Here is a 21,850-nt window from a genome sequence, read left to right as displayed (position 1 = left end):
AGTATTTTCAGCTATTTCAGCTTCCTCTGCCTCTACATACAAAGTGCTTCATCCAAAAAAATTATAATCGGCCTGCGCTCATTTGTTGTCTTTTTTTTCTTAAGTGGATAATAGGTGTTTGGGAAGAAAACCTTCAATATTGATATCTTGCTTTCTTCTCCTTTCTACCTCTTCGCTGCATTTTGAATTCACCTCAACTTCTTTCCCCCCCTCTCTCTCTTCCCTCCCCTGTCTCCACATACTCATATCACATTATTCATTTCTTCCTCTCATCTTTCTGTCTTTCTTCCCCCCCTTTCTCTCTCTCCCACGTCTCTCACCCCTTGTTTATTGATTCTCTAGATTAAGAATTCCTAGGGTGGAGAATTGTAACACACAAGCATCAAATTATTTTGGGGTGTGCTTATTTGCCTTTCCCTTGCATCTATTTGGCCTATGTCTGTAGACAATTATGCCTACCCAGCCCTAGACTCAGGTGCTAATAATGAAGGACAAATAGAATCATATGTGTAAACTTCCCCCACTGATGAAAATTTATATTAACTTTCTGCCACAGTAAACAGAGCTGCATAGCTACACCCTCCCGGGAGGATTGACGAGATGAATTTGCTCGCTCCTACCCCAGGAAGAAAGCAAGAGCTCGTATAGGAGAGACGAGTGGTGTTGGCGGCAGGAGGGGCTCAGGGATGGAGGGGGGCGGGTGTCTAGCTCCATTGTGTAACCTCACACTTATTTTTCCACTAACAAAGACAAAACATTGCTCTGTTTTGCCCATCACAGATAAAGTGTGTGTTTATGTCTGAGCGCATATTCACCAATATGTATGTGTCTGCTGAGACGTTGGGAGGCCGAGCCAACAATAACACAGAGTTTGGCCTGCTGTCATTCACTGTGGCCCCTAATATTCGCTAACGTCCCACCTCCTGCTGTTATCACCATGGATATTCTGTGCAAATACAAAGATATATCTGTTCTAGTGAGGGAGAATAATAGTTTTCAGCTACCTTCAGGCTGAAACTTGACACAGAACTCACAGACTGAAGCAGAATTTGAAACAAAACTGCCTTGTCATGCTGAAAAAATGTATTTTGACCAGTTTATCAGGTTTGAAAGTGCATGATATTTTCCACAATAACCTTCAGTGTACCATGACTTTACATACTAAATAATTGCTTAAGCCATTTCCCTGCCCTCTCTAAACCTCTGACATTGTCTCCGTGCATCTCTTCTATGCTTCATCACTTATGAAATTCAATTTACCCCCACAAGCACCTATTTTCCTCCCTCTCTGTCTCTGCTCGTGGCTTTAGCAAAGTCTTTACTTTGACCTGTGCTGTATGGCTTCGTTTAGATAAGGTGACAGCAAGCCCATTCAGCAATGCTCTTTATCTACTGCTGCTCTTAGGGAAGTCCTTTAGAGCCCGACGACTGAGAGCTACCACAATATACTATCACAAAGAGACAGAGAGGAAGAAAAATAGAGACAGACAGAGAGGAGAGAGGAGACCGGGGGAAGGCATGTGTGTGTGTGGGAGGAGGAAGGGAGAGGAGAGTGTGAGTGTTTGTTTGAGGTGGACAGTCTGTGTGTGAGGTCAAGTGTTCTCTTTGCAAAAGCAAAGCTGGCATGAGGTATGACTATTCAACTGTGCAGTAGCCACAAACCCTCCCACCACCCCAAAAAAAACCCCAAAACAACACAAATACACACATTCTCTCTCCCGTGTGCGCTGACTATTACACGCTCTTTCTCTCTCCTGAAGCGCTTGATTTCCTCTTCAGGTGATTATGATCCCTCTCCTTTTCACAGTTCCAGGCGAGTGGAGGTCACACAGCTGGATGAATACCTGATATGAAATGTTGCATTCAGGCCAGCCATAGTTCATTCGGCATAGGGACTGAGCCCAGTGGAAACACTGCTACAGTCAGATGGGAAGATTGCTTTGAAACAGTGACAAACTGACTAAGCTTGATATGCTTAAGCAACATAAAGCAACATACGCCCTGCACTGAAAAACTTATATGCCCACTGTACCTATTCAATGGGCTTAAACACAGCTGTATTTCAGTGAAAACTAGGGTTTTCTCATCACTCTTGTCAGAGGATCAGACACAGAATGAAGTTGTTTTTCATGAAGCTTGTCTCTGTCTTTGTTGACAAGGCCTTATTAAGAGGCTCCCACTCCAAAAACATGGCCAGAGGCGTCTAGCAATCTAGCTGTGGCACAAGAGAGCAAGCAGCCACTGCGGAAGACACACTTTTGTGCAGACTGCCAATATTAATAGATGCTGTTGAAAAGATGAATGTGCTCAGGCAAATGTCTGCATGTGCACTATACATTCAACACACGTGCGCAAACATGAAGGGGATGTAAGAGTAAATAAAAAGGTTGGGAAAACCTTGCTCATCTCAACTACTGCATCCTGGGTAGGTAAACTGCATTTAAGTGTGTTTACCCTCCATCAAACCACTGATAAAGACACACATGATATGTACACATTCAAAGTCTACATGGGAACACACATTAACAATAATGAAAACAGGAAAGCTACTCTCATCATCCATCTTTATGACAACCAAAATTGGCTAAGAGGGGGCTGATGTCATTTTAACCCAGACTTAGAGCATGCATATTTGGTCGTGGGTGCATTTGTGCCTGCATGTGTGTTTGCCTCAGATCCTGTCTTGGGGGCTCTGCTGTTGCAGGTCAATAGTATGAGTGTCTGTCTGTCTCAGGTTAAGTGCTGAGTGTAAGTGTCACCCTGTTGTGGGGTCGATTAGAGAGCACCATGACTTTAGCTGTAAATGACCTCATCTTACCTGCTGCAAGGCTAACTCTGAATTTGGCCGCCAGTTTTGTGGACACATTGTTGACAAACCATATATTTGTACATACTGTAAACAGCTCATTTTCTAGTGTGCTAATTATTTAGAGCTTGTTTAATTGTTTGCCCTCTCGTAGAACAAATACGATCATCAACTTGAGTTTGAAACTGGCACAAAATAACTGTTGATGAATTATGATGTGTTTGATGACATCAGTGGTTATGATATAGATTATTTTTTCAACTTTTCTTTGAAGTGGGAGCAGAAAACTAGTTTTTTTCGGTGTCCTGGCACTGAAGCAAAACAGGACAGACTTTTAATGGCTCTCCATTGAGGGTGATGAATCTTTCAATGAATGCCACACTTCCTCAAAAGATCAACTCAATAAATACCCACTACATCTTCCTGTGAAAGGACCATGGATCACACTCATTCTCCCTCTCCTCTGTCTCAATGTTTTTTTTCTTATGTAACATCTACATTTTCCTCTGCTCCTCCCTCTCTATTTCTTTCCTCGAGCCTGCATTGTACCTTTGTGGTTGTCTTGTGAATATTCCAATTACAGCGATGTGTGTTTGACCTTTAAGTGAGCTGTAGGAGATATAGTTATCTGCCTTCCACTCTGACACCCAGCGTCTATCAATCAGTGTTCCGAGTCTCCACCCCACCCCACCCCTCCACCCCCGCCAGAACAGACCGCTCGACTGAGCTGGGTCTGGTGAAATGTGTTTGTGAGTGTGCGTGTGTGTCTGAAAGGTGAGAAAGAGATGGAGAGAGGGAGCTATCATGGGCACAGAGTGTGACTGGGGCAAAGTAGGCAAAGAGGCTTGGAGAGCCTTGGAGAGGTTTGTGTGTGAATAGATATATTATTTATACTTTCTTGTATATAAATGTATACATTTATGTGAACTACATAAATGTATACCACATGCACATTTATAGAAACAGAGAAGGGGGGAAGTGTGTGTGTGTGTGTGTGTGTGTGTGTGTGTGTGTGTGTGTGTGTGTGTGTGTGTGTGTGTGTGTGTGTGTGTGTGTGTGTGGCGTTTTTTTCCTTTTTTCTTAATCTGCCACCAGGCTGACTGAGCCATACTTGCATAAACAAAGCCTTTCCCAACAGCATCCTATATCACGCTTCTAAGAACAATCCAGAGTGAACGGAGTCATACTTCTTTAGTTTCATTCTTGTTCCCCCGTCCTTTTCCAAAGGGCTAATCTACATCTTTCATTGAATCAAGAATGGAAATTCACAAGAAATGCTCCTTTTTCAATTTCATGCTGAAGTAGCTCAAGTTAGTGGATGTAATTTCTCCTAACAAGAAAATGTATCACTCTGTCGCACACTTAGTCTGGCTATGTGAGAAAAGGGGCCTCCTTTCTGCATTTTTTTTTCTTGAGCTTTGATAAATGTGCCAAAAGCATGATCACTCCCTTCATAGCACTCTATACAAGGACAGGACAATTACAGTGGTTATTAAAAAATAAAACCTCTGGTTGAAATTTGAATGAAAGATAAATTACATATCATTTAGGGCTGCAGTGCAGGCAATACAATATTATGTCAGGACTAAGCCAAGAGGGGGGTTGGGGGTTTATTTTATAAATATTGTAGCGACTTCAACTTCAGAGACTGAGAATTATGTCATGGTACAGACACAAAGAATATGGAAAGACCAGAAAGAAACACATGCAGTTTCCATTGATTTTGAGATGGATTCTCTCTTCAAACATTTAAAACTTCTGCCAACAAAGAAGTATTTCCTGGCTATGACAGAAATTCTGGGAAAGACTAACGATGCAAAAAGCTCAGACAAATCCATTTGAAGTTTTGTGCAAATTACGATTATCAGGTTCACGCTGAATTGGATGATGAAGTCCAAACAGGTGAGAAGGAATGCATGAAGAATAGTATCGCTGAAACAATACCATGCATGGCCAAGCTACCAGGCTAATGTATATTTATCATGTAAACTTCTGATAAATGCATATGCAGAAACAATCAAATCTCTGGGTTTCCATTGGAAGATTTTGTACCAAAGACTCAAGCGTGAAACCAATATCAGCTTAGTGTCTAGTCAAGCTTGAAGTGCTGCGCCTAGCCCACAAAGCATGTTCTGCATATGCTCATGGGCGTCACTTTTATCAGGGTGGAACAAGCAGCTTTCCAGTGCTATCACTGATCAATTCGTGCGAGTTAAGTCCCCCAGTGTGGGTAAATAAGCAGTGGTTAAGTCCTGATGAGAAATGGCAGGCTGTTTGAGAAGGGGGAACATAGGCTGGAGAGAGGCAGGCCTGTCTATCGTTGCTGCAGTGGTTCCTAGGGTGACTTCCATCATTAACCTCTGGCTAAAGTATTCGCTGTATCTGCCCTAAACAAATGTTCAGCTTCCTCTCCCAATGGACACAATTATAAATGGAGTTTGTTTCATTAATCAACTCTTATAGACTTTATGTATGCCAAACTATTTCCTCAATTTCCCCCTAATTTACAAATATAGCCAACAATATGGATAATATTATTGCACAGTTCTAAATGATACAGATGTCAGTCCACCTTGACAGCAAAGGGAGGACCTGAATTTGACTGATGCTCTGTAAAACCCAGCAGCTTCAGCTCAAAAGCCTGCAGTGAAGAGAGCCAAAGCCAGCGCTAAGTAACATGTCAGTCAGTTCGTCTGTTTGGAGCCTTCGATTCCCCACGGCCTGAGCTTATTTACTGCATTTGTATGAAAAGCTGTGAAGAGGAGAGGGCTGAGAGCCCGGCTGGCTCTCTTACATATGTATACAGTGTTTGGAGGCAATGCGTAAAGAGCATCTCCCCTTGCAGCCTGGTAGCATTACAACTACAAACAACTTGGGAGAAGGACAGAGCCATTCATATATTCAAAAATGGGTCAGGGATGAAGGTAATCGGAGCAGCAGAGAGTATTAACAAGTGCAACAGGAAAAAAAAAAAGACTGGTGATACCTGGGATATATGCCGAGATTCTGGGTGCATTAGAGAGAAGGAGAGCACCAGTGACATTAAAGATGTTGCTACTTCTTGCTAGTCATCTTCTTAACCAGATTTGAAGTCATTTTAATATTAGTTAGAGAATGGGAGGGGGGTATACAAAACAAACCATTGGGCATGCGTTTCAGAGTCTGATTTGTTACTATTCATGGCTAAAGCGGAGAGGAACTGTAATACTAGACATGCTTGTTAAATTCACAACACTCCAAAGCTGCCTTCTAGCAAATCCTGTCTTTTGGTTGTCAGCTTAAGACACCCCGGCATATGCATATGTAGGATTTTTAAGCTCTGTTAAATGGATAGCGGTGTCGTGGCCTATCAAATGACTATAAGCCACTTGCTTTTTTTTTTTAGGGGGGGGGGGGGTGCATTTACAGAAAAGCAGGCAGCAATGCGTTACCTTGGTATGCATCGGAAGGCACACTGCCACATGTGTTTCCCTCGATCCTCTCGTTAACTCCATATTACAGGAACAGAGAGACACAGGGCCATTTACATGGATGTATTCGGGCTGTGTGTGACAGTAACACTCCAACCCACCATATTAACAGCTGGTACTCAGTTTAAGCCAACGACAGGGGAGTGGCAACAAACAATGACAGAATGGCTGTTTTCGATTGTGAGGCCACGAAAGATGATACGCCATTCAACACCGAGGCAGTTTGCAAATAAATTATTGTGGAGGGTATTGAGCTGAAACAATTGCTCAGTCCCCTCAGAGAAAGTGTGAGAGTGTGTATGCATGCCTGTATATGTGTTTGTGCTTGTGTGAGTGGACTTATAGATCCAGTGCCATTTATTTCCCAGAGCTGGAGCGGGGCAGTTAGGGAGGCGTAAAAGGAAATGAGTTGTGAAGTGGTCATTGATCCTGGTCTGCACTAGGTTGGCAAGAGACTGCAAGACTATTGGCTATAGTATGTGCTACTGAATGGCTGCCTCTTATTTACACTGAGGTGGTTAACCCTGGCCCAGTTCATTTATCACTGGGCTAATGTGCGACACAGGGGGGGGAAAAGTGTCAGGTCAAACAAAAGGCTTTAAACCTAGATTGAGTTATCAGCTGGCTTCTGTTTAATGTATTTACCATTGTATTTGAATGCTTGTTTCACTTTTTATTTGATTTTTTAATAGCAAAAAAAGCTTGTCGAGGTAAGTGACCACTGTGGCATTAATCTCACAAACAAGCAAACACACACACTATGATCTGTTTAGTTCTACCTGTGCTGCCCTTTGACCTGTCGTCTGCTCCTGCCTTCACCACAGCTCCCGACTGCCAGAGCATAAAACACCAATAAGTGTTTATTTCCAGCAGATTTCACTCTGTCTTTCATGCTCTCTTCTCAATTCCCCCCCCCTTGCTGTCCCTTTCTCCTCGTCTCTCTTTCAAGCCTTGCAGCTTGACATTTCGCCACACTCTCGGGGGACTCCTGTGCGAAATGGAGTTACTGGGAGAGCGCCACTGTAAATTCCAGGAGGCCACATGTAATGTGTCTTAAACATGGATGGACAGCCCAGGTTTCATGGAGCTGAAGAATGAGACGGAGGAGGAAAAAAGAGAGAGAAAGGGAGACCGAGCGAGAGGAGGAGGAAGTGGTGGCGTCTGGATAGATAATAGAATAATACTGTGTTTTGTCTGGGGAAGGGTGAGCAAACAGCAGCTATGCTGTCATTCACACCCTATATCTTTAGTGTCATCTCAAAGGAGGAAACTACAGGCCTATATGTCACAGGCCTGTATGTACTAGTCTGTAGGGACTGTCTGCCGATAGCCAGACTTGAAATAAAAAGAAGGATGGCTTTCATAGTAAATAAGTCAGACACAAAGATTGCCAGGCAAGAGCTGTCTATTCACTGAAAGGGGAAATAATTTTACAAAGACATACAGTACATTCTGCTGTCCTAATGCTTCTCCAGCCTTTACAGAAAAAAGCCTTATCTTCACACAGATGATGATGGTTAACAAAAGCCTCCTTTATGAAATTGTACATATTTCAGCAGAGGTCTTTCTCCTGTCCTGAGAGGTGATTGATGCACTAGGCCAGGGCCAGTGTCTTATTTACACAGTTGAGTGGGGCAATCTCAGGCCTGAAAGATAAACCTAATGAGCTTCTTTGTGTAAGGGTGCAAATGAGAGACACCATTCTCCCTCCCTCCTTCCCTTTTCCATCCAAAGGGACAGTCTGGGTGATTAGGCCTTTAAATTATGCTCAAGGGCAAAGCCCAGATTTGCATCTTAGGTACATGTGAGTGTGTGTGTATATGTGTGTATGTGTGTGTGTGTGTGTGTGTGTGTGTGTGTGTGTGTGTGTGTGTGTGTGTCTGCACAAATATGGTAGGGAGAGAAAGACAGAGAGGCAGGTGAAGGGCAGAGAGAGAGAAAGATGCTTGAGGCTTGTTTGTGAGAGGTGATGGTAGGTGAAGCGTGTGTGTCAGTATTTTAGAGAGAAGGAGTATTTACCTGCACTAAACAACAAAACTGAGTTGTAATAAGAGTAAGGTGAGCATACATGTCTGTCAAACTGGTACACACGTGCACACACGCACACATGCATAAAGGCATGCACACACACACACACATATCATCATCTTGTCCTTTGTCTGAGGGGTAACTTTCTCCCTAATGACTTTCATTTTGGGGGAGAATTTCATTTGCCCCTAAACCCTAAATATTACCCATCACTTGCTGTCAGATTTCTCATCCCTTGTATTTCCCCCAGCTAAACAGCTAGGAAGGCAGGTTAATTGCTGTCACTCTCAAGTTGGACCATTGCCTAGCTCTTGTGTTACGACAGGGGTAGCCTAGAAGTAAGATGGCACCTTGGCGCACTTATTGTAATTTATGTCAAAATGCTGCAGTCATTTAAATGGGGTTGGATCGTTTGCATTTTGCTGCATCATGTGCCTCAGGAAAACACTTGAGAGCACACCTAACCAGTTTACCAACATGTACAGTTTTGCCACTATCTCTTGTAAACTACATTTTTTGTGCAAAAGTAAATAAATGACCACACAAGCACTGTGCACATTTAAAAAAAAAAAAAAATCACAAGAAGGTTTAGTGAAATAACATCTGTAAATAAACAGCTGGGAAAATATATGATTTTCTTTTCTTTTTTTTTCTTTTTTTTTTAATCTATGAAGCCAACATTTTCCTATCATGTTTTTAGTGGATTGAGTCATGAAGCAGCAAGCTATAGTGACAGAAGGTTGTCCCCACAGCTACCCGGAGGTCTTTGGTTATTGGTTAAAATGACTGTACTGACCACAATACATAAGCCAGAGCTCTTATTTTGCTCCGAATATCAATACAGCTGTGGGCCTATTTGGAGGGGGCAGTAGTAGAGTATTGGCTCATCAATCCCGCTGATAACCCTGGCAGGATTAAGTCTACAGACCACTGTAATCAACTAACAGGCTCATTATGGGACATTATGGTATAGATCCAAAGATCAATGCATGTCTGGCATGTACATACATAGCAGCACATAGTAGTATTAAAACATAAGACTGGCTATGGCCAATGATAAATTGATTAGTACAATGCTCAGCACAATTTTTTTTTTTTGCTCTTTTTTTCAACAAGGGAGCTTTTATAGTGATCATTTTGCATAGTAATTAGAGCTGAGCAACATTCATCATTTGTTCTGATACATATCTGCAGCTGGCAAATTGCAATCAGATACAGTGGGTATCTAATCTGTGATCTCAAATCAAATTAGGTCTATTTAGACAACCTTGGGAATGGGGTGATGAAACCCTGACAGAAATTAGGGGCTGGAAATTCAATTGTGACACAATGGTTATTATTCAGATACATGGGTAACATAGTAGATACATGAGGGTGTGGGTTTTCACATTAAACAGAATGACCTGCACAAACAGGTATAAAAATATACATTTTAAAAATATATATTTTTTAAATCGACAAATACAACAAGTTAATCCTTTTAAAAATATTTCTTCCTGTTCAGGAGAACAACTCAAATATAAATATTTGAATATGAAAAAATTGCTCCTGTGTAACTTTGTCTTGATCTATGTCCTATAAGCCTTTGGCCGAATCTAAGGCGAAGAGACCTTAAGATGTTGCTTTTCTAATTATAGCTGCAGGTGGTATTTTGGAGCTGCTAGGTAATGGCAGAACCCACAGGGACAGTGGAGAATTCATCAGTGCTTATTATTAATCATCCCCCCAGCAGCGTGATGAGAGACTGGAGCTTCTATACCCACCGGACCACTCAATGTCATTCCAAATATGGGTGGAAAATTACACCCAACAGCCTTCCTTCAAAATGGACTCAGAGCAGACGTGGACTGGAATTTTTTTTTAGCTGCACACAGGTGCAAAAGAAAAAAAACGGGGGGGAAAAACCGCAATCATGGACGCACGCATGTTTGACTACGCAAATGCATGCTTCATACACACGCATGTAAGCTGTCAGTCACCTATACACACCTGCCAACATCAAAATCACCATTTTCAACATGCTGTCAACTACAAAACACTGTCATTCTGCGCTAACAAATGTATAAAAATAACAAAAAAACCCATCTCTCGTCTTCTCCCTTGGACCTCCGAGGAGATGCAGCATGAGCGTGCCACAGGAAGTGTGTGTGAAGTTAACAGCACAGGGCCCCTGTTTTAAAAAGCCTCTAGAGACCTGTTAGCTGGACTGCTCATTTCAATGTGTCTGTCTCTGGGCTGGGCGAAGGCATGGACTGGCCTCTTTACAAGGCGCACACTGTCATACACCGCCCCTCCAACCCCACCCACACACACACACCACCACGGGTTCTTAGTCGTACGTCCATCTCAGAGATTTAACTAGACACTTTATGCTTACGTCGCTCTTCTCTCTCAGTGCTGCGGCCTTTTTTTCTAATGGCACAGCTTCTTTGTTTTTAGATGACTTGAGTTTACATTTACACACGCTCACACTTTTCCCTAATGCTAATGAGACTCTGTAGTGTGTATTATATGTCTAAATATATTCATCAGCTCGAGGATTTTTTAAAACTAAAGTCAACATTTCTCAGAAAATTTACAACAAAAATAAATAAAATAAAATATGAAATAAAAACGCAAAAAATCCTTTCAAAGACATCTGTCACGTGCATGCTCAGTAGTGCAACCTAATGCATTAAAGTGAGGTCCTGTGGTGCAATGGTTTCTCTATCTCTTTCTATCTTATCCTCTATCTGGAGGGAGTATCAACACAGATACAAGACAGTCCAACACCTTCAAATGTGTGTGAGTGATGACTGAGAGAGGCAGAGAATTGACCCCAATCAGGTGTGTGTGTATATAGGAAGAGAAGGAGAGAGTGTTGATAAATGGCGAGTGAGGCCACATTGCTTTGTTGCCGCTACAGCCACCAGCAGGAACGGTGGGGTCATGTTGTGGATGGAGGATGGGTGATGGGGATGAATGGAAGAAGTGAGGGTGGGGGGGTGGGTGGGGTGCTGCAGGACATGCTTCACTTTGCCACACTGAAACCACACACCCACACACACACACATTGCACACACACACACACACAGATGCAGACACACAGAAACACATTGGCATCTACTGCCCCGACCAAACTAACCACAGGGCTTCAGCTGCCTCCAAAATTACACATGCGCAATAATACACGCTTGCATGAAAATTCCCATCGAGCCAAAAAGGACAGCACGCATCATTACAAACCCGCGGCGTTGTCCCCCATCCGCCCCGAAGCGTGGCCCTCCGACCTCGTCTCCCACTGCTCTTTTTGGCCAACTGTCAAAGCCATCATTCACCGTGAAAAGACACGAAAGACACTTGACTCCTTTACTCCGCTGGCGCCTGACTTTCACAACTTCTGCCCCCCAACCACCACCTCCCACGGCCCCCCCCCACCCCTGCAGTTCATTCACCCTCAACTTGCTCTGACTGAGATGAATAACAACAGCACAATGAAACACAGATTTTAAAAAGTTTCCAAAAATGGAACTTCAAATGGGATTAGTTAGTGGTGCCTCCAGCTGAAACAACTCAGTTGAATCAATACAATAAATAACCGACAGGGGTGAACAATACTATCAAATCGGTCCTGAAGTTGGCCCGGTGCAGAGAAGAAATGAACTCCATGTGTGGGTTAAAAAAATCTAAATCATTTTCTAATTGAGGGAAAGTGAGACAGAGTGACTGCATGCAAATTAGTCTTTTAAAAGTGTCCCGGTCAAAGGTTTCCCTGCTGCTGTTGGGTCTGTAGTTGGAGTGTCTGAATCTGTGTGTGAGCCTCCAACTACTGCCGAGTTAGGAGGCCCTCTGGTGGATAGAGCGATGCCATGACACACACACACACAGACACACACACGTGTGCACACACTACCCAGACTGGTCCGTACGCTGCTCTAACACACACATTCTTTCCCTTTCCTTGTCTATCTCTCTCTCTCATGCACACTCTCTTTCTCTATCACACACACACACGCACACTCTGACTCTCTTGCATGGCCTCACAAGCCTGAATCAAGCTTTCTAATATACAAATTCAAATACCAAAGAGGAAAAACACAATAAAAAATCTACAACCAACTAAATAAGTCAGTGTGACACATTTTCATCACTCTGCAGTCATGAGCTTCAGGCAAAACATGCTGACAGCACAACAAACTAACAAGATTATTTTTTACCAACACTCGCAAAACACAAGATTTTACAAACAACGTTTCTTTTTTCCATGTACTAAAAAACAACACAAAAGCTCCTAGAAAATATACAACATGAAATATATTTGTGCATCCCTGCCTATGTAGAAAACCCCAGCGCTCCCTGAGAGGAGAGCAGAAGCAGAGCAGAGTGGGAGAGCGAGGGGAAAACAGAGTGAGAGAGAGGGAGAGAGAGCGGCAGAGAGACGAGACGGGGGAGAAACACAACTTACCTGCTGTTGTTGCAGATGCAGCAGCTCGACTGTGCTTACTTCGCTGCTTGTGTCACCAGCGCTTGATCTCCCATCTCTACTGCCAGCCTCTAATTGGCTGCTGCTTAGGGTGCTCATTCCATTTTGACTCATTGAACTGTTGCTTATTGTCTCTGTGGCCGACTCCTGCATCATCATGATTTAAAACCTAGAAGTGATTAAGAGGCACCGGTTAGGGCTCTTCTTGTTACAATTTCCCCCCCCTTTTTCCCTCCTATTTTTTTTTTTTTTACGCTTCCATTATCAAGCCCTCAGTCCCCCTCTGCAAATTAAAGCATTTAAAGAAGAGGGAGGGGGGGGGAAGGAGAAGGGGGGTTGGATGCAGGAGGAGCAATTATGCATTCATTGTGTAAATGAAGCAATACAAAGAGATGCACGTCCTGGTGCTATTTGAAATGGGAGGGGTATCTAAATGTGGCAAACATTTTTACCCACTAAAATCTAGGCATATATCAAGGCTTTAAGATAGAAAGTTGTATTACAATTGCCATTTTTAATAAAAATACATTTGTAGGGGGGAAAAAAGACAAAAATATGCCTGAACAAATTCACAAATTAATATATACATAATTCTTAATGTCTCCATACTTTGCGACAGCCAGGCACCACAGACAGAGAAACAGAAGCACAGGCACTCCTAAAAAAAATTTCCGTCTTGAAGCTGTCAGATTTTTTGGTGTGTGTCACATCTGAATGAAGTTGCCTAATGACGCAAAGCTAATCATGCAAAATTAAAATTTGGTGGTGGGGGGTGGGGGGGGGAGGAGGCACCAAATCACATGGTGCAAGCTGGTGATGAACACTATAATGGGTTTGTCATCTTTGCTGTGGATAAATAAAATCTGCCTTGCAGGCTTCCATAGAGGAAGGACGCTCATATGTCATTTATTGGCTTGAATCCCCCCCTCTTCTTTAATCAAACCTCATATATTCATTAATTTTGTGACTTTTTTTAATTTATTTTTTTACAAAGCAAAGCATTAAACCAGATGTTGAGCAATCGAAGCTTTTCATGGTAGATACAAGACCATTTTTTAACAGCAATAAATAAATATAAGATTTATTAATTCTGTCAGCATCTATTAGACATAGAAAACTGGTGAAAGAGACGGAAAAAAATGAGGGAAGAAAGGGGGAAAAAATCTATCACAAATATCACTAATGATTGTGCTAAAAACAGCATAAATTATGCATATTACCTCCTCTTCTCTCCAGTAATAAATGTTTTATCATTTTCCCCTGCATTTAATGCTCCGTACCTTCACTGGGGCAGAGAGGAGCCCCGCCAACATCACTCGACATTCTCACAATAAATAAAAGACACCGGGACCCAACAAATGGCAACTCAGAATGGACAACAGAATTATGGACTTTGTGCTGTCTCTATTAGGGAATCAACTGTTTTTGATACTGCACGTTTGATAAAATTATAACAATTAATATTTTTAATTTTAAAAATACTGAAACAACTCCTCAAATCTATTTGAAACATTATTATTCAATTCTTATTTCAACTGTAGTTTGGCCTCTTCCAAATGCACACATTTAACAGCCTCACCTTTTTAATCTAGCTTCTGATAATCCATATCTATGCAACAAAAGAGGGATGAATGATCATTATTACTGTGTGTATTTGTGCCCAGCTCACATGGGTACTGTGTGTATTCTGTGGCCCAGCAAATACGGTTTTAATAGAAGTATGTACATGTCCTTCACTGTTTGTGTGTGCTTGTGTGTATGTGTCTGTGTGTGTGTGTTTGATGAGGGGCAGATACAGGACAGGCCTTAAAGGATGTCCACAGCCAGGATAAACAGGATCCAGGCAGAAAGAACAAACAGGGCTGAGCTGTTACACAGAGCAGGGCGACAGCTGCCTGGGACACAAGTAAATAGGGAAGAGGCCAGGACAAGGCGTGCTTGTGAACAAACAGGCCCCTGTTTAACACCGCGCCGCTCACTACTGATGGAGAGAGACACGTGGAAAAAAGACAGAGAGAGAGAGAGAGAGAGAGAGAGAGAGAGAGAGAGAGAGAGAGAGAGAGAGAGAGAGAGAGAGAGAGAGAGAGAGAGAGAGAGAGAGGGAGAGGGTGGGGGTGACAGAGAGAGAGAAAGAGGAAAAGAATATGAGAGTAAAAAGAGAGAGAAAAGGAGAGTGAGTGGGAGGGAGGAAGGTGGAGGGCGTTGGAGGGGGGGGGGGGGGGGGGGGGGGTGGGGTGGGGGGTGGGACTGGCACAATGTGACATCCAATCCGGTGATGAATCTGAGCATAAGAAACTCAAGGCTGCAGCCGAGATCAGCCGGCTAATAAGTATTCAAATTAGGCATAAATTTTACATGCCCAATGTTTAAAATATTCAGAGAAAGACTGTCTGATTGCCTTTACTACAATTTTATGAACATTCTAATGGAGCCTGGATCCCTTTTTTTTCTCCTGCTGTCTTTCTTGGACCAGCGACCAATGTTCAGAAAACTTGAAGATATATGAGACAAAGAAATAAGGATTTTTAATAACATCTGAATGCAATGCAAACTACTGCGCAAGTCCAAGGAAAATTGCTACTTTGATATTAACAGACCAATGAAATTTGCTTTTAATGTGCTTACATGTCATTAGTGACATATAAAATATTAATATAAAAACAGAAAAGGGCAAAAAAAATTAAAAAAGAATCACAGCTTATAACTTGAGTAAAAAAAAAATATTATTTTGATTTTATACACAAACAATACAGGCCTTATGTCTGGATTAATCTCAGTACTATAATTTTTCCTCCCTCCTCTAAAATAAAAATCTGTGCAATATGTCTAACTGCAACATAATGATAATGCAGATATATGCAAAGTATATTCGTAGAGATCAGATGGTGCTTTAACCTTAATGACAGCGGTGAGATAAATTAATTAGCCATCTAAAGGCGGCATTCAAATCTGCCAATTAGAATGTCAATTAGAAACACAGCCAGGCTGCAATGATGAGCAGGCTACCGAGCTGCGGATCTGACTGTGGGGGTGATGGAACTGTCACAGATAGACACACACACACACACACACACACACACACACACACACACACACACACACACACACACACACACACACACACACACACACACACACACACACACACACACACACACACACACACACACACACACACACACACACACACACACACACACACAGAGATGCACAATACTCAAGAGAGACAGATAGTGACAATACTCGGCACCTGAGGGTGTGACTGCATGTGTGTGTGTGTGTGTATCTGCATTTGAGCGTGTGTTTGTATGTGTGTGTAGACCACAGGCCCACTATGCCCTATGCCCTCTCCCTGAGGGGCACCAGCCCTGACCCTGTCCTAAACCAACTGGGTTCAGAAGGAGCCACGCCACCCCCAGCTACAATATCAAGTGGGGTCTGCTGCTGTGCAGGCTGCTTTAATGCCGCATGAGTGAGGCTGCCGGCTTGCCCGCACGTGTGTTTGACATCCCATAAATTGCCGGTGTCCTGCATTTCAACACACCCGCCATTTGATGCTATTTCCTCAAGCCATAATCTTCCAATGAAAGAGAACCTAGACCACTTATTATCATGATCGGAAACAGAGAGGAAGGCTGTTATTGCCCTGGTAAAACGCTGGTAATTCTGTAGATGTATAGCTTTGGGAAGGGAAATGATAGTGATACTTAGTGTTTAGGTTGTGGGTTGGTGGGAAGATAGAGAGACACGCAGATAACTCGACATTCTCTAAATTTACTGTCGATCGCTGATGGCTCCAACATTTCTATTAAGGTTGGGGCTCAAAAGAAAGAAAGGCATTTCCTGATGAAGCAGGGATAGACACAGACAGACAATTTATTTGCAAAGCTTCAGACCAACTCCAGCTTTTGTCTCATTCCTTGTGCAACCATACCCATGCTTGCTATCCCTCTCCAGCTTGAGCAAATATTTATTCTCCAATCTTGCACTACGCAAATCTGTCTCTTCCATCAGGTGCGGAATCTGAGAAAGGGTCCTGACGACGCATTTGGCCCCGAGATTGGGAGAATTTCTCCTCCTTCCAATAAGTGACACAACAAAGGTGTAAGGAGAATTGAGCCTTTCATTGCCTCACACACACACACACTCTCTCTTTTTCGCACATACACACCAAACACACACCTATCATTAAAAGGGGAAAGAAGCAGCCCTCCATCTTTGTTTGCGAGCTCTAAAAGCCCTTAATGTAGCCTCATTACCTGGCCTGTCTCCCGCTCTATCATGTGCAGTAAACACACACTATGACACTGGCCATCCATCTAGTGGGAATACACAGCTTTCTGCTGTGCTCTAACACTGTCTGGGGAACACTGGGGAATTTAACACACACACACACACACACACACACACACACACACACACACACACACACACACACACACACACACACACACACACACACACACACACACACACACACACACACACACAACCACACACACACACACACACACAGACACACACACACACACACACACGTTGTTAACACACAATGGGCTTGATACTGGTCCGTTCACAGTCTCTGGGCTATCCATTTTCAATGTGATGTTCTCCACTGTGTCCCTATCTAGAACACTGATCCATTCCCTCATTTTATATGCATGAGTTGCAAAAAATATTTTCATTAGGGTGACAAAAAAGGAAGAAAGAAAAAAAAAGAAGAAGAAAAAAAAAGAACGGTAAATCTGTGATCCCAGACGTCCGTTCATTATCAGTTCACATTTCAGGTGGCTGGCTGGAATTCTTTTGGTTTGTAAGATCCAAATAAAAAAAATAATAATAGAAATTACATTTCACAGTCTGCTGACTCCTCACAGCTCTCTGATCAAGTCGAGATATGGTTACCATTTAAAATAATCACAGATTCTGTGCTTGAGTGAAATTAATTCATCATTGCCATAAGTTACTATGCATACAAAATAAAGTAGTAACTGGGCAAGGGCAAGGGCAAGGGCTCACATATTCAATACTTCAGATTGCTTAATAAATCAAAATGCCACATATGTGCTGACTAAAAAAAACTGTGCTTTAAACCACTGCATTTTAAAATGATGAATCTAATCTCAGACCAAATCATGGAGAGGAAAAAAGTTTTAAATTACTTAATCAGAAGGCCTTACATGGAATTATTCGAGGCAACCCATAAATGTATGCCTTTAACAAATCTTTGGTTATGATCATATGTTTGTTTGTACTTGGGCGTGTGCTGTAATTTTTTCCTGGTAGCAAGTTGTCACAGCCCAGAGACAGCACAAGCAGTTTATTACAGGCGTCAGGTTCAAGCAGTGAGTTTGGAGTCGGAAAAACGACCACTTGGAAAGCTACGTTCGACAAAACCCAGTCCCACGGATTAAGTAAGGCAAGCCAGGCTGCCATGCCTTAGAATTAAAAGCTTCCCTTTTGGCACTAAAGGGCCACCATAAAAGAGCATTAATGACTACTTCTTATAAACCTGTGTATGGTAATGGTTTCTGCTCTCAGATAGAGGAATTTCAAAAGTGCTTCACCGGTGAATAAAGATTGCTTTGGAAAAAGGGGGCTGAAGAAATCATATTTACAAAATCAGGAGTGGGGCCAAATGAAAGGAGATGAATATGAATAATGGACTTTGCTTTTTTTCAGGATTAACATTATTCAAAGCAACAGAATCAAATGTGGTTATCTCCTGTCCAATGAGCCCTACATTGAGAAAACCTCAGTCATATTTCAATTCTTCATTTGAGCTGACAATAAATTGTAGTTCTGTGATAGGAGACATTCAGTCAAGAATGTTCAGAACTTAATTCTCCTCTATTTACAATAAGGAGATGAGGCAGAATAAGATAAAAGAAAGACTATTTGCCACAGTGTGTAAGTGTCCCTGAATGGAGTGTGAGTGTGTGTCAGAGTCAGTGTTTGTGGAGTGCAGAGAAAGAAAAAAAATGACAAAGAAAACCAGAGGAAAGAGTGTAAAGTGCATGTTCAATTGTGTGGTCTGCACAATGTCTCCTTAGAATCAAATGCAAGAGGCACTCATGAATAGTGTGCATGATACTATGTTAATACAAATTCATTTTATATGAATATAAGCAGCTCTGAAATATGACAATGGATAAATAGTTATTCTACACTTTCTATCCAATTACGGGAAAAAATAAATAAAATATATTAAATTAAAATCAATGAATCATTTAGTAAAAAAATGGGGGAAATATTTTAATATGAAATGTATCTCTATATTTGCCTTTGCTCAACAACCCCCCCCCCCCCCCCCCCCCCCCCCCCCCAAAAAAAAACCCCACATCTTAAATATATTACTGTAGCGTAGCACACCCCTAACAGAAAGAGAAAAGGAGGAGGAGAGAAACTAGTTTTCTCCTGCATTTAGGCTCGTCCCATATCATTTACATGTTCCCCATCAGCCACCTCATTTTGCTAAAGCAGGAGACAGCCCTGCCGCTGTGGGTGAGCGAGACAGTGACGAAAGCTGATCAGTCTGCTCTCATTTGCATATTTGCCAATTGCATTAATTAACTCGGCCCACCTAATCAGGGCTAATTGACCTATAAAGAGGGGAGACCTCATTGTCTCGTCCAATCATCTTTACCAAGAGTAGAGGAGGTGCGCCGGTGAATGCAGGGTACTTCCGACCTAACTGTATTTATAGACCTCGTGCGTGGAAGTGTTCCACTCAGAGAAAACACATTTTACTTTGTACCCGAACTAAAGCCATCAGGACTGAGCTGCTTTGACATGGACCCAGAGTTGGAGAACAAAAAAAGGATAAAAATGGACAAATACTATACACTGGTCCGGTGTTCTTGTCGAAGGGAGAAGGAAAAAAAAAAAAATCACAGGAGCTAATGACAGTTGCTGTAAAGCGGAGGATGGCCTGACTCTCCGGTCCTCTGGAAAGCGCAGCAGATCCAGCGGACAAGCGCAGGGAGCCAGCCGCGGTCGGCACAGCTACAGAGACATAGCTCATTGTGACGTTTCCAGTTATTTCTGGTTGATTAGGGCCATTATGTCTCCAGCTCTGATTTATGTTGTCATTCCCCCTCAGCAGTCCTGCATCGATAGATCTTAATGAATTGGTAAATAAGGGTGAAGATTGCAGTTGACAACACCGCAACATTCCTCATTCATACCAGACAAGATTTATGTAACCAATTAGGAGCATAACAGGGGGGGACTGGTCAGGAGAGAAAAATAATCTTTCCAGAGGAAAATTACTAAAGTCCAACCCATGAAAAAATAGATAATGGGCAGTCTTTAACACTGGCTTAGTCACACTTTCTCCATGCCCGGTTGGGGACTTTAAAACTACTCTGAAGAAAGGATCCCTCCTGCTCCTTTTAGGATTAAGAAATTGATTTTGCAAAAATATACAGACACAGTGTGTACTGACTGACTGCTTCACTGTACCTCTCCTTTAAAAAAAAAACAAAAAAAAAAACACACACACACCCAAATAGTCCCTCCACATCTGAATAATGTCCAAACTAAAGATGTTGATGGAATCAACAGATAAAAATTAAGACCTTGCCAACAAAGCACCACTTTGATATGGAAATGTTCAATTCAAGAAGCCACTCTCCTCCCAACCAGCCTTGCAATGAAAATGAGAAGTAAGGGGTGTGTATCTGTGTGTAGGTGTGTGTGGTGGTGGGGGGGGGCATACAAATCAATTGTTCGCATGTTTGATACATCAACTAATAATTAATGATTTGCATTTTTTAATAGACTCATATTTCCATTATTTAATTGTTCTACAGTGGAGTTCTAGGAATCTGTTAGCAGACAAATAAAGGCCTCTTTGTCATTAAAAAAAAAAAAATTCAGATAAAAGTGCTGATCATCAATAGCCAGCGACAGGCCAGGAAGACCCATAGGGTAGGAGTGAACAGAGGTGGAAAATTAAAGCAGAGTGATACGGGAGCCGGCTCCTTTCAGCCTCTCTCCCTTCAAGCACATGCAAATGAGGCCGTGCTGCTTAACTGCATCATTTATGTGGATAATAGCGGCATCATCATTACGGGAACTCAAATTAAATTACATCACAATTAGCATAACAAAGTGATTGGTTAAACTTTCAAAACAAATAACGCAGCTCCTCTAATGAACAGTGTTAATTGGCCAGTGTGCATTCTAAATAAAACATGTAGGTAACATGTGTTTTAGTTAAACAATTTTAAAATTATTTTTTTTCGCCCCTGTTTTTTTTCTAAACGTCATGAGACAGATGTGGAAAGAGAGAAAAAAAAACACAGGAAAAAGAAGACTCAAAACTGGATATTGCCAGGGGGATTTGTAAGCTGAAATATAAAATGTGTAGCATTTAATTTTATTGCGCTAAAGAACCTATTACGTGCCAGACTCTGGAGAACAATGTAAATTATCTGCCTTCAAAATGGAGTTTGGCCAATTCTCCATGTGAACTAATCACATAGCTCATTATGCATTAGGGTATTAAATTATGAAGAGGAGTCCCTTTCGCATTCCTGCACAAAGGCCTATGAAATGTTAATAATATGCCCACAATAGCCCAATACCATGCCTTGCTCACCCTCATCAATATTTAAGTAAACAAATTATCCCACTTGCCTTTGATAAAGATAATTAGTGCTTTACCGATTATCAGTCTTGTGACCTCTCTCCTCTTCAAACTAAACATCTGAGTTTGGGATTTTTTTTTTCTGCACCAAGAGATGGAAGAAAAACAAATAAGTCAAACTTAAAGTTAAAGCTTTGCCCTTCCAAAACACATATCTGCAACTGATTAATATTTGATTGTTATTAGCTTATGAAAGGTTACACAGTGGCTGTGCCATTTTTTCCAGCATAGTGGTTGATCTCTCTGTCCTCTTGATTTTTAATGAACAATGATTAGCTTAGCAAGCAAGTAGCAACATCTGAAAAACACCAAAAAACACTGACAAACTAGTACAGCAGCAGAAAATACCACAGTAATTGAGTTCACACACACGCACACACACACACACGTGCACACGCTCATACAGACACGCAAACACAAAGGCGGCGCAC

At 42.0% G+C, this 21,850-nt stretch overlaps 2 protein-coding genes across 7 annotated transcripts in view; one reads left to right on the top strand and one right to left on the bottom strand.

Annotated features, from left to right (window-relative positions):
- The window catches only part of LOC134004672 (dnaJ homolog subfamily B member 9-like), a 435,649-nt gene that overhangs the window by 310,637 nt on the left and 103,162 nt on the right, over positions 1 to 21,850 (top strand). The window lies entirely within an intron of this gene.
- foxp2 (forkhead box P2) overlaps positions 1 to 21,850 on the bottom strand; it is a 105,580-nt gene that overhangs the window by 50,454 nt on the left and 33,276 nt on the right. For 3 of the 6 annotated variants that reach the window (XM_062443299.1, XM_062443296.1, XM_062443297.1), the window contains exon 4: positions 12,749 to 12,935. The exons of 2 other annotated variants lie outside the window; for them this stretch is intronic. In XM_062443299.1, the coding sequence (XP_062299283.1) occupies positions 12,749 to 12,925 (177 nt within the window). In that variant the 5' untranslated portion in view covers positions 12,926 to 12,935. Of the gene's footprint in view, positions 1 to 12,748; positions 13,365 to 21,850 lie in introns of those variants that run through there. One more of the 6 variants, XM_062443298.1, reaches the window with a different exon arrangement.

The sequence above is a fragment of the Scomber scombrus genome, chromosome 22, assembly GCF_963691925.1.
Source record: "Scomber scombrus chromosome 22, fScoSco1.1, whole genome shotgun sequence".
Classification (NCBI taxonomy): domain Eukaryota; kingdom Metazoa; phylum Chordata; class Actinopteri; order Scombriformes; family Scombridae; genus Scomber; species Scomber scombrus.
The sequence above is the reverse complement of the archived record's forward strand: the minus strand, read 5'-3'. Positions and strand labels throughout refer to the sequence as shown.